Source organism: Medicago sativa, chromosome 1 (assembly GCF_051527215.1).
Source record: "Medicago sativa cultivar Bolivia chromosome 1, Bolivia_mono, whole genome shotgun sequence".
Lineage (NCBI taxonomy): Eukaryota > Viridiplantae > Streptophyta > Magnoliopsida > Fabales > Fabaceae > Medicago > Medicago sativa.
Window position 1 is genome coordinate 84591989 of NC_140749.1, and position 18172 is coordinate 84610160.

The 18172-nt window shown below is 33.3% G+C and overlaps 3 protein-coding genes and 1 long non-coding RNA gene across 6 annotated transcripts; all 4 read right to left on the reverse strand.

Moving 5' to 3' along the window:
- Positions 1–927: 927 nt before the first annotated feature.
- Positions 928–2827, reverse strand: LOC146958401 (uncharacterized). The gene is made up of 2 exons (XR_015024632.1): positions 2707–2827; positions 928–1082 (listed from the first exon to the last, which is right to left on the reverse strand). It is a non-coding gene; the product is annotated as an uncharacterized LOC146958401 (long non-coding RNA).
- Positions 2828–4169: 1342 nt separating this feature from the next.
- LOC146958402 (short-chain dehydrogenase TIC 32, chloroplastic-like) lies at positions 4170–8176 on the reverse strand. Of its 3 annotated transcripts, XM_085739918.1 has the most exons (9): positions 8019–8176; positions 7455–7686; positions 6778–6857; positions 6103–6256; positions 5545–5623; positions 5374–5458; positions 4792–4803; positions 4665–4700; positions 4170–4484 (listed from the first exon to the last, which is right to left on the reverse strand). In XM_085739918.1, the coding sequence occupies exons 1-9, from the start codon at positions 8122–8124 to the stop codon at positions 4432–4434; spliced, it is 837 nt and encodes a 278-aa protein (XP_085596044.1). In that variant the 5' UTR covers positions 8125–8176; the 3' UTR covers positions 4170–4431. The 3 variants fall into 3 exon arrangements, with proteins under 3 accessions (XP_085596044.1, XP_085596042.1, XP_085596043.1); XM_085739916.1 differs by lacking the exon at positions 4792–4803 and having other exon boundaries at positions 4665–4711; XM_085739917.1 differs by lacking the exons at positions 4792–4803; positions 7455–7686 and having other exon boundaries at positions 4665–4711; positions 6778–6846.
- A 199-nt stretch (positions 8177–8375) lies between these two features.
- Positions 8376–9665, reverse strand: LOC146958403 (uncharacterized). Its single transcript, XM_085739919.1, has one exon. It carries the CDS (start codon positions 9352–9354, stop codon positions 8605–8607), a length of 750 nt encoding a protein of 249 aa, XP_085596045.1. The 5' UTR covers positions 9355–9665; the 3' UTR covers positions 8376–8604.
- A 1403-nt stretch (positions 9666–11068) lies between these two features.
- LOC146958404 (C2H2-like zinc finger protein) lies at positions 11069–17657 on the reverse strand. Its single transcript, XM_085739915.1, has 10 exons — positions 17488–17657; positions 16647–16875; positions 16236–16378; positions 16050–16094; positions 15709–15762; positions 14692–14796; positions 14386–14589; positions 13231–13316; positions 11653–12647; positions 11069–11535 (listed from the first exon to the last, which is right to left on the reverse strand). The coding sequence occupies exons 2-10, from the start codon at positions 16831–16833 to the stop codon at positions 11357–11359; spliced, it is 1998 nt and encodes a 665-aa protein (XP_085596041.1). The 5' UTR covers positions 16834–16875; positions 17488–17657; the 3' UTR covers positions 11069–11356.
- Between the last annotated feature and the right edge of the window lie 515 nt (positions 17658–18172).

An 18172-nucleotide genomic window follows, 5' to 3' on the forward strand; every position in this document is an offset into this window, starting at 1 on the left:
TCGGTTAACCGTTTTCTTACCTATTAACCGAACCGAACCGAACCAAAACCAATATTTTGAACCGAAATGCATTTTTTTTTATCCTTTTGTGAATTTAATTGTTTTTTATCCTTTTTTTTTTTATCCAAAATGCAAAATATTTTTTTATTTACTTTTTTTTAAGAATATAATTTTTTTTATTAATATTATTATTACACAAACACATTAAAATAATAAGTTTAATGCAAAATATATTAAGAAATAAAAATTACAGTATGAAAATTATTATCGATTATTTTTTGAAAGATATGAAGTAATAATAATATAGATTAAATTAATGTAATATATAAGATTAAACACGGTAAAAAAAATACGTCATAATTGGTTACAATTGCAATATAGTTTTTAATTTATTCTTTAATATTTATTGGAATCACAGAATCAAAGTGTGTATCTGTTATTAGTTCCATTAGTTGATAGAAAAATCTGCTAAGGTCCAAAGGTTAAAAAATTCTGCTAAGTTAGTAGTTGTGGTTTTGTTTTAAAAGCTTGTTTGGTTCACTTGCAGCAGCCTGAAAAATATGACATTCATTTTGACCTTCAAAGTTCAAATCCTCTTTCTATAGCTTTCGCGGTTCGGTTTAGTTTGCTTCGGATTTGAAAAAATGATCCGATCCGATCCGATCCAAGTCAAAAAAAAATCAACATAAGAGCACATAAATCACAAGAGCGCACATCTTTTGGTAAATTTCAAAAAATGCAATAGAATTATATCTTTTGTACAGTTGACATCAACATAAGAGCACATAAATCACAAGAGCTTAATCCTTAAGTAACAATAAAATCAACTTCAGTTTGAAGTAACAATAATTCCTTAGTTACTCTCAATACATCATACTTGCATAAGTTAATAGGGTCAACATCCTTCCAAAGAAAACTATTACAATGGCAAAACAAAATAAAGCTAAATGTTTATAATAGCATACATCTTCTCTCAACAAGTAGCTAATAACTTCAACTTTGAAGTCCAAATTGATCTCTGATTTTATGAATTATGTTTGATCATTCATGAATTATGTTTGATCATTCATATGATATTGGCCCTGCAAAACAAAAAGACATGAATTGAAGTGAATTGGCTTAGAAAGGGATTCAAGACATTTGACAGTAACTAATATTATACATTTGCATTCAGATTAAACAATTATGTGCCTGATAAATGAGTCTCTATATCCTGAATTGTAACTGAACACAGACTAATCAACCTATGGTCTTAAAATTACATGAGTTTCTTTTCCATCAACTAGGATAATCTCATTGTTAGTCATGGCAAAGTAACCATTGCTGAAACAATTCAATAGCAAGGAACTCCAACACAACCAGTAACATGAAGAAAAAAAAAGCCAGAGTCACTTTCTCTTTGTGAACATGAAAACTGTGTATGCCAAATTCACTTTCTCTTTGTGAATAATATAGCAAGATAATAGTTTGAGAGTAAGACTACAAGAACTCATCACTTTGCACAATGATACTAAGATAAGATTGACAAAGAAATCCATATAAGTTATCTTAGTAATGTAAACAAGCTAAGAAGCCAAGCCATCACACAAAATATTCACACACAGTCATCACACAAATGTAACACATCATCCACCTTGTTAGATTCCAGAAATGCCACTAAGTGGGGTCGGCTACATGAATCAAACACCGAAATAATGCTCTATCATAAACCATATATCGGAGAAAGGATGATCAGAGTACATGAACAAAATTCTACGCAGACAATCATTTTTATTTTTGCAGACACAAAATACAATGAAAAGGACTAGATGCCCCATACAAATCAATACCACACACTTCCACTTCGATGAAACAGAGAAATGCAGCTCACAGTAGAAGAAAAAGGAAGAGGCAATATACAATGAACTATCAAATCTTCTTAGCCCTTAGCTTGTTTAATGAAAGAATACAATATATATAACCAAGGGATCCTATCATCATATGGTAGAAACTAATTACACTACATATATCTCAAATTCATCGAAACACATCAATCTTCACTTAATCATAAGCATCAGGAGCATTAAGTTGCACACAACTTCAAAATAAAATATTAGCAGAAATACAATGAAAGAGCAAACATTTCAATATCAATCATTTATTATCATTAACTAAACTCAACATTGGTTAAGAATATATTCCAATTCCGCAACAGAAACACATCAAAAAATATATAAAAAAAAAAAAATCAAGCATGTAATCAAAAAGTTACAACTTCCATATCAAAAGTAAAGATTACTAATAGTGATCACAAATGATGAATCAAATGATGAATGTGATGATGATGTTTATAATCTTTTCTTCACAATTGCAAGAAGCAATGCAACTTAAGGTCAATGCAACTTAAGGTGTGATGATTATTGCTGAATTGTAGAGTATAAGAAGGGAGTGACTGTTTATAAGATTTTGCTTTACAAACACACAAGTGAATCTGGTAGTTTTCTTGTTACACAGTGATCAACAACTTGAACAATTCACCTTCATTTGACAACTCCTAAGACTACAAGACTAGTCTGTTTTCTCCACTGCCTATAACAACATTGGATTTTCTCCACTGTCAATCATACCCAGAAACAAAAATCAAACAAAATCATACCCAAAAAACCAAAATCAATCATACCCAAAAACAAAACTCAAAACAAATCATACCCATAAACTAATTTGTACCTTAGGTGAAGAGTTCGCATAAGAGTTCGAAGAAGAGGTGAAGATCGCAGAAAAAAATGGTCTCTGAAGTAGAAGTGGGAAAATCGCAGAAGAGAAAAATGCTCACTGGTCAATGGTCGCTGGTCGCTGAAGTGGGAAAATCGCAGAAGAGTGAATTGAGTGAGGTGAAGAAAGCTTCAATATCACCATCACTGGTCCCTGAAGAGGAGAAATTAGGGTTCAGAAATTGAAATTGAAATTAGGGTTTAGAAAAGGGTTCAGTTCACGTTTTGTGTCATTGTGTGAAAAGAAGTTTTGTGTGATGACTGATTAATTGAGTTGTAAATTGTAATGGTTCGGTTCGGATAATACCAGTTAATTGAATCTAATAAAAGTTCGGTTCGGTTAGTAAACCATCTTCAAATAACGGTTCAATTCGGTTAACCAATGCAATGGTTCGGTTAATTTTAATATGGTTCGGTTCGGTTAACCGGTTCAGATTTGTTTTTGGTTAACTTTGCCCACCCCTAGTTGTCCTCTTGTCCTGAAAGTGGGGTTCTTTTGTTGGATTATTGAGTCTTGTTTGTTACAAGTTTACTTTTGCTGCATTAAGCGTCTGGTATAGTTATGTTTGTACTCTATCTTCCTTCATTTTATGTGCTTGGTTGTGCCTTTTCTGTTTAACAAAAGTCCTTTTACTATTGGAAAAAAAAAATGTTACTAAAAAAAATAAAATTAAAAACTATAATATCAAAATCTTTCATGTTAATTAATTAATAAACCAATATTCTTTTCTCTCTTTTAAAAACATCAATATATGGTTAGATTTAGGAGGTCAATGTTTGGACCCTTTTGCAAGAGGTCCATATTAGGGAACCCATATTTCATGTAGAATCACAATCTCGTTAAAAATTATGACAACCAATTACATGCATTTCACATAGACATGAACAATGAATGCCATTTCCACATTTTCTTTTTGAATAATGCTAAAGTGCACGACAGTTGTCTCGTGCAAACCCCACAAATTGTTTGGCAGTGTTATATTTGATCTAAAATGGCCTCCTATTAAACTATGCAGTCCTTCTCTTATATGCACGCCACCACCGAAGTCCCTTTCCCACTTGCAACTCCGCTGAGAGTCACGGAAACAACAACAGTGATGGCGAACCTAACTGAAATGACAAAGACAATCATGACGGTGATGACGGCGATAGTGACAACAACATTGTTGATGGCAACGACGATGAAGAGAATCACAACAATTATGTTGTGGTAGAAACAAATGGCAACTAATCTGTGCGGTGAAGACAAATGCGACGGTGAAGACAACTACAACAACAAAAACACCGATGGTGATTATGAATGCAGCTACAATGAAAAGCAACAGTGAAGACGACTTAGAGGAGTTGCTTACATGGTTAGTAGATGGGGTTGTAGTAATATAGAAGTGGTAAGATGGGGGCGCAAACCATTGGAGACGTGGGTTAAAACATAATAATTAGTGCATGAGTTAAACTTGTCGTGTTATGAGCTATTGTGCCACATAGCACTGCTCATTTTTTTTTGGGTCTACTGACTACACTTGCACATCTTAAAATTTCATTTCCATTCTTATACAACACTTGGTTATTCTATTCCTCCTTAATCAAATTCATGCTGAAATCCCAAAGTTTCTTAGCCAAATCAGCGTCCCTTCCCTGTGATTCTCTTTTGGCCACATTATTGTCTGAAAAATACTCACCACTAATTCCCTTCACTTGTGGGTGCAATGCTACATAGCAGGTTGTGGCTGCCCCCTACATTTAGATAGGAGAAAGTTAACTTGCAACTGATTACTAAGCAAAAAAAGTGAAATATCAGAAATCTTCTAATCTGTGTTTCTTTATTGGTCCCTTAATAAACGTTTATAACAACCAATATTTATTTGACACGACCCTCACATTTATAAATCATAGGTCATACTGATTATGACATACCTGCTGAACATTTTTCATCACAAGTTTCCCAATCACCTGTATTATACCTGTTGCATAAATCAAACATAAGTAGCAATATCTATAAAACTCAGCTACTGTCATTATGTGCATATTAGAAAACAAACACATTTTATGGACACTAAGTGCTAATGTTGCAGAGCGCCAATGTGCAAACAAACAAACCAGAAAAACCACCCAATTCAAAATAATCAGATAAACAGAAATAAAGTAATAATGTATGAATGAGTGGTGAAAGTTAGTGGACAGACTGGCACACATTTAACTTCCTGAATGATTTTCTTGTTGTACATTATAGATGAGTTGGTATAGCAATCAAGTGCAAACATTACTTCATCTCATCCACACTACAGCATAAAAAAACATAGGAAAAATGACACGTGAATTAAGAAACGTAGTTGGTTTTGTTGATTTTATAAATATTATGACTTACTTTAGTAAATTACCTTCATCCATGGTCTGAGAAAGAGAATTATACGAGTAAATAAATAATTACGGGTATAATAGGAAATATAAAACACCTATAGTAATGTAGATGAATGATCGCTTGTCTCATTGTAAAATCCACGATAGTGGCACATAACAACGGTAGGTAATGCAGGAAAAAATTATTTAGAATGCCATGTCATAGGGCTTTAATGATTTCTAGACAAATCATGAATTGAGATGAATAGTACAAGATAATAGTTACCGTGGATTACACCCATATGGCGGGAAAGATTGGTGAGAATGATTCCTGGATGAAGAGAATTCACAATGATATCCACCCCATCAGCCTGATCAAGATGTAACAAGTGATGTTATAAATATATCAAAACAAAGAACCAGTTTTACACACAAAAACAAAGAGAAACTAGCATACCTTGAGGCGTCTTGCAAGCTCATTGGCATGTAAAATGTTAGCAAGCTTTGACTGTCCATATGCACTCTGTTTGTTGTAACTGTATTACAAGGAAGCAAACATATTGACCATATGTCCGCTCTTAATTTTTCATGCAGCCATGGTGAGACAATCGTTTTAACTGTAAACATGGAATCAAATATGCATAACACCTCATTTCAACGAGTACTACAGGAATCACGACTCCATCGTTATCAGCAGGTTTTTGGTATAGTCTACGAGACTAAAACTATATCCATGTGATCGATATCATATTAGCAGGTTTTTGGTATCAAAACTTTTATCTGGCTTCTTCTCCAAGACTCGCAGAAAACCGAAATACATATTGAGTACTATTTCTTTCTTATAATCAAACCAATAGTAAAGCCGATTTCCCAAGAAAATAAAATTGAAGTTTCTATTATAATTGCTCTCTCTCACACACACACGCAAATAATTTCCTCTTCCATTTAAAAACAAAATACAAAATAACAGCACATCTGGTGATGATTTGAACATAGGTTACCTATTGGTTATTACCTTGATTGGTCATTAATTTTGTCAAAACGGATTCCTTCCGAATATGCAAATGTGTAAGCCTCTCCAGAGACATTAACAATTCTTCCTTCTTTCTTACTTTCGTGTGCTGTTTTCGTCATTGTGTCCAACAAAAGATTTGTCAAGAGAAAATGACCTGCACAATTACATATTGGTTTCATGTTTCAAAGACTCATAACCATTTCTTTCCCTGATATGTGTGTGTGTGTGTGTGTGTGTGTGTGTAGTGAAGTAGGTCTCATTTGTTTGTATTATCACAGTAGCTATCAATTACTATCACCGAGTTCTTGATCATTTAGATCAGAAAGGAAGACATTTCATCTCAGTTGCTCCCACATAGGAATTCATCTTAGAGTTTAATGGATATGCATTATTAGTGTTAAATAGTTTTACACTGACATCCAAATTCCAATTAAAACTCGTAATGTTTCCATGGAAGCACCCTTTGTAACTGTAATTTAAAAATAATTGTAAAATGATGGTATTTCATTGGACGTCAGTGTAAAACTAATTTACACTTCCAGTGCATGTCTCCTTTTCTCTTCATTTTATTAGAAAAATAAAATATCAGTAAATTTTAAGTGATGTCAATATGAGAATCAAATGAATAAAAACTCGGTTTGTTGGACCGTAAAATCAAACATATTGCCCACATACCTAAGTGGTTTGTGGCAAACTGTAGTTCAATGTTGTCTTTGGACAGCATGAAAGGGCATGACATGATTCCTGCATTGTTTCTTGCAATTACAAATAAACAAACCAGAAAACATTACTACTACTGGTTTTCCTTGAATGAACATGATCAAGAAAGATAAACTGGAACACAGATACTCATGGTAAGAGAGAACAAGTAATTAACAACTTCAATAAAAATCAAGAGTCAAATAAATAGTAAATAAAAGGCGAATCCGCACCTGGGTCCGTTAACTTAATTTAAAGTTTCAAACACGTCTTTTATCTTTTTTTCCGTGTCAAGTTAGCCCTTTATCTTTACAATGTTCAACTAACTTTCATTCTTAGTTTACTTCTGTTACAAATTTGTCTCATTGAAAAATATATGATAAAGAATTTTTCACTACTCAACAACAAAATTAGACCCTCGAACAACAATGAGGTCACAATCTTAGACTAAAACTAAAAATGATCATGTTAATTTTGATAATTAGATATTATAACAATTATTATGGTGTAATTTAGATGTTATCTTGATGAATTGAAAATGCAATTTACTTTTTAAATGGACATGTAAAACTTTAAATTAAGTTAGAGGAATCTTAGTGCAGTTTTGCCTAAATAAAGATGGTACTGCGATCCATGTCGGTTCCTTTTCTTACATCAAGATGTTCAACGGAAGACCAGAGGAGTTGAATTCGGATGCAAATTTCTTGACAGATTCCATTGAACTGAGATCTAACTCCATGACGTCAATTTTAGCTGAGGGAATCTCCTTAAGTATTGCTGCTTTGATATCATTAGCAGCAACCATATTTCTAACAGCCATAATCACATGGACACCACGCAAAGCAAGAACACGCGTAGTCTCAACTCCAATACCACTGGTTGCTCCTGTTACCATGCCATCATATCCATATAATAATTTTTCATAGCCAGTTGCAAGAATTTGATGTAAAATTACACAGAATATAAACAAATAAATCCTGACTATGCAAATTTCAGCAGCAATAATCTTGAAGTTAAATTATGGAGCCAACTACAAAGATCGTTAAAAAAGTTTGTTAATCACTCCTCAAGTCTAAATGATGAAAAGCTACATATATTCATACATAAAGGTTAATAATTCCCCATAACTCTGCAACATAAAACTACTATTCAACAAAGGGCATGGTTGAAAAATGAAAAAAATAAAAAAATGGTAAGAAAGAGTAATAGAGATAGACCAGTGACAATAGCAGTGAGACCAGTTGCATCAATTCCATGAGTAACTTGTTCAGCAGTTGAACTCCCTGAGAATCCAGAAATCCCTTTCTTCCTGAATGGCCACATGATGGTAATGAAAAATCTCTCTTTCTCCGTCACAATTCACAAAGTCAATAGTGCAGATCATGGTTAAATTCAACACAATACTTTATACTATTCTTATAGACTTGAATATTATTTATAGAATCAATTTTATATATGATTTAGGTGGGTTTGATTTTGAATAGTTCTTTTTAATATTATTTAGTGCCAATGATGTCATCATTCAAATAAAAACGCAGTCCATGTTATTATGTCACTATGTTGAAGATGAGATGTGTGGAGTTAAAGTCCTGATAAGAACGCATTCCAATGTACAACGTATGCATATTACATATACCATATACAAATTTGTGTATTTCCCCTGTCAAATTTATTTAATTACTATGCAAATATCATAAAATAACCAGCAGAGAAGTCATGGTTCAAGACCTTATACAAATCATCAAAATAAAATACTCTATCAAATCATACATAAACAACATCCTATAGCTACCTAATCATTCCTTAATTTACTTTCTGGCTTGAATAATACGCTTTAAAAACTCTAGGAAGATAAACAGGTATTAAAAATCCAAACAAATTAAAGCACCAAAAAGCCATATTAGCCACAGCAAGTGCTCTTCCAGCATAAATCCTTTTATAAGAACCACTATGCTCTTCACCAACCTTGGAAATCTCATCTCTAAACCAACCCACAATAGTGAAAATCCTCCTTGAATTATAAAGAACAGGAACAAAAGCTCTTATTGGAGAAGAAAATCCATTTGAAAATGCAACACCTTCCATAAAAACTTGACTAGCCAAAAGAAAAACATGTGGTGTAGCTGTTTTAATACCTTCCTTATCACCTTCAAATATTCCATGTAAAATATATGCTATAGGAGCATATAATCCAATGATTGCTCCAATGAAAACATAAAGTTTAAGGATCTTGTTTTGTTGAGTGAAAATAGGTTGTTCTTTTGAAGGGTGAGATGGAAAAGCAACTTTTGATATGAAGTACATGTAGAATACTGAGAAGATTACAAATCCAAAATCTTCAGGGCTAACCATGCCACTGGCTGATAAGACAACAACAACAGCTAAACAATTGAGTTGTCGGAATGAGAGGAAACTAGTTTTTCTTTGTGGTGTGGTTGTTGATTCGTTGAGATTATTCTTGAGTGATTTGTCTTGTTGTTCTTTGTGTTCAATTTCTTGTTCTTCTTTTGGTAGGCTAATGTCACAGCCAGTTGGTCCAACTCCACCAGACATTTTTGTGTGTAGCTCTAACAAGAGAATTTGTGATCAGGATATTTATGAGATTGGTTTTTTTGAGAGGGAGTAGAAAGATAAGGTTAGATCAGATGATGGGGTTGAAATGAAGGACAAATGGTTGGTAAAGGGGTAAGGTTCGTGGCTTGAGAAACTCACCTATGTTATTTTTAGTTAGGACATGTGTGATTTATTGATTAAATTGTGAGTTCCAAGCCTAGAGATTCGGTGTCACACTAATTATAATTTTGTAAGTACCTCCTCTAAGAGAGGAGTGAGTGTTTGATTTGAGTATTCTCAACATGTGAATACATAATGAAGTTAGTTATGGAAAATAGTGAAATTTTGGAGGGAACCAAAGCAACATCTAGTCATTGACTCATTTCGTTTGTTGTAAGGATTAAGTGTAGCCATGCAATGCGCAAATTTTTGTCTTCATACGGAAAACAAGTACATTCGAAATTTACTTGGTATACGATAAAATTGTGAGAATCTAATCAAATAAGGAAAAAAGCTATGTATAGCGAGAAATTATCTCACGACGGTATCCCGATATGTATTGGAGCCAAGTTTGACTTTTATTCACACACCCATGTATCAATCCAACCATCCATGTATTGTATGAAAATAAAGATCCAAGGCTGTTAATCATTCGCTTGCAATTTGTGAATTTGAATTCGCTTTAAATAGCAAAGCTCAATCAATATAACCAAATTAATTAACTTAATTTTTTTTTCTTTCTATTTTTAAGTCTAAACTGAACCAAACCCAAGTTCTCTATTGATTCTAGTATGGTATGGTTTCATATGCGTAAAAAAAGTATGGTTTCACGTAATTTAAAACCAATCGCATGCGTAATTCAAAACTGATGGCAACATGCTGTTGAATTTCTTTATTAAGACATTTTTAGGTCAAGGATTGCTGATATGAAATTTACTTTTGGAAAGTAGGTATAGAGTATATGTTGAAATTAATAAGTTGAAACAAGTATTTTAGTATTAACAAATTTGAGCTATATTTTTACTGATATTATCTTTTGACAATTATCATTAACAATGTCACAACAGAGATCAACACAAATGAAATGCTTCATATTAAATCTCTAAAAAGAATTTATCTGAAATTCTAATAAGATTCCTACACAAGTTATGTTAAAACATGTATCTCTTCGATACTCTTTTTGCAATCTCACCTCAAAGTAAAATATAAGCAAAAATAAAATAAAATACATATATTGAACGGTATACATGTTTTACTTATATTTAAGACCAGAAGAACTATCACAAATGTAGTGTGGTTTGTGTTACTCCCCTTTTTTGAAACATCGGGTTACTCTATATCTGTAGATGAATTTTTTTGAAACTACTATCAATTTTTTAAGGTGGAAGGCTTGGTTTTGGAGAAGTTGCAAAAGCAAATTAAGCCGTCTTTAAGGGACAGCTTTTTTAGTGCCATTTTCTTCTCCTTATAATTGGTTATACTAAGATTCCAAACACGAGGCTATGTCATCGGTTCATCCGTAAGAGAAAGGGACTCTGCTTGTTTATATGGCAACTCAATTACACGTCTAAATATCTTTTAAATGCATCAATATTAAAAACCTTAACACGTTATACATAGTAGAGAAGAAAGTGGTAGGGCACGACACTAGGGAATATCAACAAGAGTACTGAGAAATTTAGACAACTATATCGCAAAAGGGGAAGACGGGCAATTGTCTAAAAAAATGACGTTCTTTTATAATAATAACATAACAAATTTATTACACAAAATTTTGATAAAAAATGCTATAAGAAAAAATAAACCTAATGCACAAACCCTATTTGAAGGAAAAGGACAGGATCACAAAAATACTTTCTGGAAAAACCTACCTTCAATTTCCTGACAGAAAACCGTCAGTAAAATTTTGAACCTCTGCGGATAAATTAATTGGCAAGAAATCAATCAAATTGAGCAAATCTGAAGTATAAATAAAAACCCACTACTTCTTTGTTTCTTCTATTTATGCTGCAGCTTTTAGTCTTGGAATGTACTTTATCTTGATTCCTTTCTCAGGCCTCATTCTAGGTTTGGATTTAGCAACCGATGTTGCACAATCCTTGACTGGTTTGAACCCATGAGTTTCTGAATCAGGTGAAATAACTAATTCCACATGATGTGACGAAATTGCTTCTTTCCATCCTGCATAAAAATTGTTGGTGGATATTTAAATAGAGCAACTAACAACCAAGCCATGCATAGTTTCAATAAAACATAATAATATAAGAAAATTGATATGTATAAATTGGTAAAACTTACTTTGTGCAAGAAAGGCTTTTGCAGCATCGCTGGACAACCGAAAGCCTTCTGAATCTGCTTTTGGCCCGACGTGAGATTTGTTCCCATAACCCATATTGCCTCCATCTATATCACACAACCTTAAATTACTTTGCACCGACAAAATTTGATCATCATTTCCATGGACTACGTCAACTTCTGTCTCAACACTTTGAAGTGGTGGATTTTTAGTTTCATGCTGGCTCACTGGTCTCCAAAGCTTAACTCCTGACTGATTGTTGCCTCCATGAAAGGAGTCAGGTTTAATTGGCTTCTCCTGACCAATATTCTGGTTTGCCAAATTCTCTGCAAAGTTGTTCGCTTGAGATGTGACAAGATTATTCTCTGATTGGCTGCAATTGACTAGTGTAACAGATACAGATCCAATCAAAACTTCGTGAGTCTTAACTTCATCTGGTTCTTTGTGCAATTTGGGTTTTAAAACCACTGTATCAATTTCTGGTTTAGGTTTCCGGCTCCAAACTTTACCACTATCACGGCTGGTTCCATTTCCATATTTTGGAGTGACTCCTGACTTAGACTTTTGAGAGTTTTGGCTTGCATGCAAACCATTGACAATAGTACGTTGCGTCTTAGGATGCCTTAGCCGTCTGGCAACCATTGTGCGTCGAGGATTATGACTATGTGATGTTTGTCTCTCTAAATTCCGATTAGTGTCACAATCATAACCTGACTGTGCATCCGATTGGAATGTCTGTGGCTCCACGTTCTGATCAGTGTCACAATCATATGCTAATTGTGTATCTTCATCTACACCTTCATTGGTGTCTGGGCAATGATAAGTTACATGTGCTTCAAAGTCACATGCAGCCAAAGATGGTTCCTCTGGCGATATCTCCTCTCCTGTGTTTCTGATGCACCCTTTAACTTCTATGCCATTTTCAAGTTGGTCCCTCGCCTTTTGTTCTTTAAGCCTAAGCTTTTTCAAGCGTTTTCTCTCCAAAGCCTCAGCTTGTCTGTAAATAAATAAAGGGACAATATAAAATAAATATATTATCCATAATGACTAGTTCACAACTATCACGTGGGAGTACATTTTCGCCAACATCATTAGCACTTTTTGAATTTGCTAAATCAACAAGTTGAACAATTACTATTTTGTTGATTAATTGTGTAATTAAGAAACGCATTATCATTCATTTATAAATAACACAATAGAAAAATAAGTTAACAAAGTACTTAGAAAATTGCGTATGAAATCAAAGAAAAAGAAAATGCGCCATTTCTTACCACACTAGTTTTGTTATTATATGAATTCCCTTATTTCACCTATTAAAAATTACAAGAAAGTTAAGCTCCACTCAAAGTCCTAAATGTCCATTAAGTCAAGGTGACTGGTAATGTAAAAGAGGGTGATAAAAAACATGCACCCAAGACAAACATTGTTAACAGATGGAAAAATGGATTGAATATTACACTGCAAATTTGTATATATCTATTTCAACCCAATTAACTCTTGAAATATTTTCAATTCCTCGCAACCTAAAAGTGGAAATGAAACTCATGAATCACACAGGACAGAAGAACAAGAACTGATACCTTCTTTGAGCAGCTTCCTCCTCCTCCACCAGCAGCTTCTGGCATTTCAATGCTTCGGCATCTTTGTCTGCAAGCCACGCCTTTACCTATGTGAAAGGAAATTCACATTTTATCACAAATGTAGTTAAGAATAGAATCATGTTTAATGTTTGAATATGAACAGAGGATGTGCTATGAACTTCAGTTCAACTAGCACATTTTTATTCTTCAAAATCAAATCACATGACATCCTATGTAGCTATTTGCTGGACTCATATGTTAACTGATAACTCCTAAAAAGAGAATATGCATCAGAATCATATAGGTTTTTTAGCAGCCTTAGATATTGAAATATTATTCCAGATTCATTTTCCCTTTCTACTCGGTTCTTTTCTTGACATATGTAAACTCTCAATCAAGAAAGAACTATAGATTTTTTAGTGTACATAAACTAATATTTTAGATCCTTTTCATGACAATTATTTAAAGAACAAAATACGATTAAATATGGGGGCAGAAAGGGATGCCAGGGACAGAGTCGCCTCAGGGTTCATTTCATGCCCTGGTACAACCTTCCCGTGAAGAAGCCAAAGGGAAGAGTGAATAATGAAAACTAACCTAATACTATTATGCCAATAATATAGAATAGAAATCTTATAACCCTTTGTACATAGCTAACAATAGCTATAAATGAAGAGTGTATTTGAACACACTAGCCAGTGGCCTGCTATTTGGTGAAGTCTCTTTAATGGCTTAGTCTTACTATCATTAACATGACCCTCGTGCAATATCATGCCGAGTTTGAAAAAAAATAAAGACATAAACCAAACTTACAGATACCCAAACAATAAAATCAGTGTCAGCCTTCAAACTTCCCCAAACAAGAGGGAAGTGTGGCAAAAACCATAGAATAACAAATTATACACCCGATATTATTATCATGCAAGATTTATCTGCAATTCTCAGGTATATCCTGGTGATGAATCAATCTTCTTAAACAAAGCACAAGAAACACATGCTCAACATCAAGTATTGAACAAAACACATGAGAGAGAGAGAGAGAGAGAGAGAGAGAGAGAGAGAGAGAGAGAGAGAGAGAGAGAGAGAGAGACAGAGAGGAAAGAAAAATATTTACTATAAAAGGGAAAAGTTTTTGAAGCTAGGCAAAACCATTACCAATTTCTGCTCTAGCAAGAAACTTGTGCAAGCAACTAGGTTTTTTGGTTCAAGCCCAATCTTTCCAGCCTCTCCATCAAAAACATGTCTTTGCATTGACACTGCTGTTCCACATAAAAATGTATTTTCACTAGAATCATCGAGAATATTGAACAACTTTTGGGAAGATATAGGAAAACTAGAAGGCCTGGATTGAACAATATCCTGCAAATAATGTAGATATGTATTGCATTAATAAACCTAAAGAATATGTGCAGCAAAAAACAAGAATGAATGGTTGATAAGTACGACAGCAATATTTCTTACCAAAAGGGAGAAACCAGCCCTGAGATAATACTGTGGAAAAGAGTAAAATCCTTGTTGTGTTCGAAGAGTTGAGAGAGCTTGTACAATTGAAGACCCTGGAACCTCCTGGAAAGCATTTTCGGTGGGGGAAGACAAGAATACAATATATTTAGATTAATTAGGGGAAAAAGTAAAACTAGAAAACAATAAGAGCTGAAAAGGGGAACAGTGAGAGACTGCTATGACTTTGTAATTGTATATGTAACCCGTCTTTGAAAAACTTTCAATTTCAAACAACATTAAGACTACTATGTCTGTGTGTGTGGGTGTTATATATATATATATATATATATATATATATATATATATATATATATATATATATATATATATATATGGGTTTTGCTAGAAGACACCTTTTATGAAGGTGCCTTTTAGCAAGTTATTCTATGAGCATTTGCTAAAACACACCAACTAATTTTTATGAAGGTGACTTTTAGCAAAGTTATAACTAAAAAGTGGAAATCACACCTTGAGGTGTGGATTGCTAAAAGACACCTTCATGGGTGGCTTCTAGCAAAACCATATATATATATATATATATATATATATATATATATATATATATATATATATATTTGTGTGTGTGTGTGTGTGTGTGTATGTATTATTTCCAGACAAGAAGGACAAAGGACGTGTTTAAAAATCATATTCACATTGAAAAGGTACCTTTAATCTTTCAACAAACAGAGGATCATTTTCAAATCCAATATGACGATTAGAAAGAACTAAGATGATCAAACAAATCACGATACAAAGTATAGCATAAATGAAAGAGTGTGAAAGAATAAAAGTGAGTATGTGAAAAAGGGAAAGAAAGAAGAAAGTATGAGATCTTGTGTCACTCGACCTCCCCCCACTTTCATTTATGCTAATAAAAGATATTTGACATATGACCATTACGTGTGCAAGGCAAATCAAATTAAAATAACTATATAAAGAAATAAACTAGCGAAGTACAGAGCAAAACAATTTTACCTCCAACATCACATTCTCAAATGACACAACTTCCTTTGCCTCTTCTACAGAGAGCTACACAAATTATGAAAAAAATAAAAATAAAATCAGCACATCAAAATAAGATGTATTCTTCATAGGCTAGTTCTATTGTGCAGAAGTGAAGTAGGTGTTGTACCATTCACAAGTCTGTTTTCACCCTTGGATCAATAAGTTCCACCATTGCATCAAAGTGAGATATGATAGGACTTATTGATCAAATGGTGGAAAATTAATGTGTGCGTGGTACAACACTATTTTACTCGTGCACCATAGAATTAGCCTTCTTCATATATGTAAAATTGACAATAATGAAACATTACCTTATCCCAATATGCCCCTAAAAGATCCCTACTTATCTTAGAGTCCTACAATATATAAGAAGCATTAGGTCAAATTGAGGAAGACATGAAAAAGAAGTAAACATGAAAATACACTGGCAGCAAAAGCATGAAACTATGAACAACAATATGAGATACGTCCTTCAACTTATGAGATATAAAGATAACCTTATCAAGCTTTTTCAACCGATGGTGTACACGTTTATGCCTTCTGTAATTAATGGGTGAACAAAACTCTCTGTCTTTGGTACACTTGTCACACTTTAGTAGTTGAACCTTTGCAGGAGAGAACAGAGGCCACCCTGGAATTTCTGCCAAATGAATCAAATATTATATCAGAAAAAAAATTTGGTTTGGAATCAAATGTACTAGTAACGGGTGATGATCTTTAAAGTAGAATGCATGTTACATACAATTCTACTAGTGTTCTATACTTCAGTTACAAATGCAACGATAGGTTTTTATTTTAATGATTTTAGTTTTAATTAAGGCTAATCACATGGCAAATACATTCCAATACCCGAGAAATGTTCAATTCAAACAATATAATATTACCAAAATTTCTTATTATTGCAATACCTTGTTGCTGTTCTAAAGCATGAAATAATTGAATCCACTGTGCTGGCCTGTCACCACCAGCCCTAGGAAAGGAAAGGAATGGTTCTTTTCCAACCGCTTGTCTTATCAATGTATCCAAAGAATCATTTCCGTCTTCCGGTTTCATAAAATTGGGAGTACCGGAGGCAGTAAGTTTCGCAACTGGCATCTATTCAGCCCAAACCTAACCAAGAAACTTTACAGGATTCCCCTGCACAAAATAGAAAATAGTAAGCTTAAAAAATTAAAATAAATTTCAGATGAACAAAAAAGAAATGTTAGGACCAGTGTTGTTAAATAGTGGTACTGTAGCGCTATTGCAGTGGAATTTGAACAAATCGCTACTTTCCGCGATCCTTACAACATAGGTCACTACATTGTTATGTGCAAAATGCTGCTAATTACTGGACTAAAGCCAAACGAACCATAATTTTTATATTTTTGAATCTCTCAACATATCAAAGTTGGTAAGAAAAATAAAAATGTATCCAAACTCAACAATCGTTGTAGAAACTAAACATTAATCATATTAAATCTATTCATTTTCATTCAACGTTGATAAGCATAACCTTATCGATTAATCTTAGATTCACTAAACTAATCACAATTAGCGACCACAGCAAACAAGATCTTTCAAATACATATAAAAATAGAAAGGTACCTACATGTTTAAGCTTATCTCTAATCATCAAATCAAACTATAAATACAAACACTGCAAAATGAATCAATTTAAAAAATAAAATAAAACTGAATAGATTAATCTCGTAAAGCGTGATCTAATCTAGATCGAGGATTGAGTAAGAAAAAAATGAGATGACGTACGAGAGAGGAAGAGATCGATTGGAAGGGACGATCCGGAAAGAATTGAAATCGGCGGCGTAGGGATTGAGAAGAAGGAAAACGATAGAGAAAATGGCGGTAGAAGAGAGAACTCTGCTTCCTTCCTGCACGCTGCACCTATTGTAGTAGTCGTAGTAGTAGGGCGAAAAAACAACGTTTCTAACAAGAAAAAATTAATTTAAATTAATCAATTTTTAGGTGGATTTTTAATTACTGTATCTTTTTTATTAGAGGTTTTATTATTGAAAAAAAAAACATCAAATCGTTCTACTCTTACCATCACATCATGTTTTGAGGTACCTTTCATTTTAGGCCGTTGAATGAGCACTTATAGTTTTGTAAAGATGTCTTTTTTTTCCAGAGAATATAAAATATGTTTTATTGTGTTGAGAAATGTGAGTGTTGTATTAAATTATTCTTGATCTCGATTCTCAAACAATCTATCTACTAATCTATCTATCTACTATCTACTCTACTCTACTCTACTCTACTCTACTACTTCTACTTCTATCTATCTACTCTACCTACTAACAATATATGAAAAGAAGATACTATCAAAATTATCTAACTGCCCCTACCCTAACTTTTTTCATTAGTCATAATTCAAGGTTATTTTGATAATTTTGTACAAAATCTTAACACATGGCAACTTCTTAACAACTTCAAC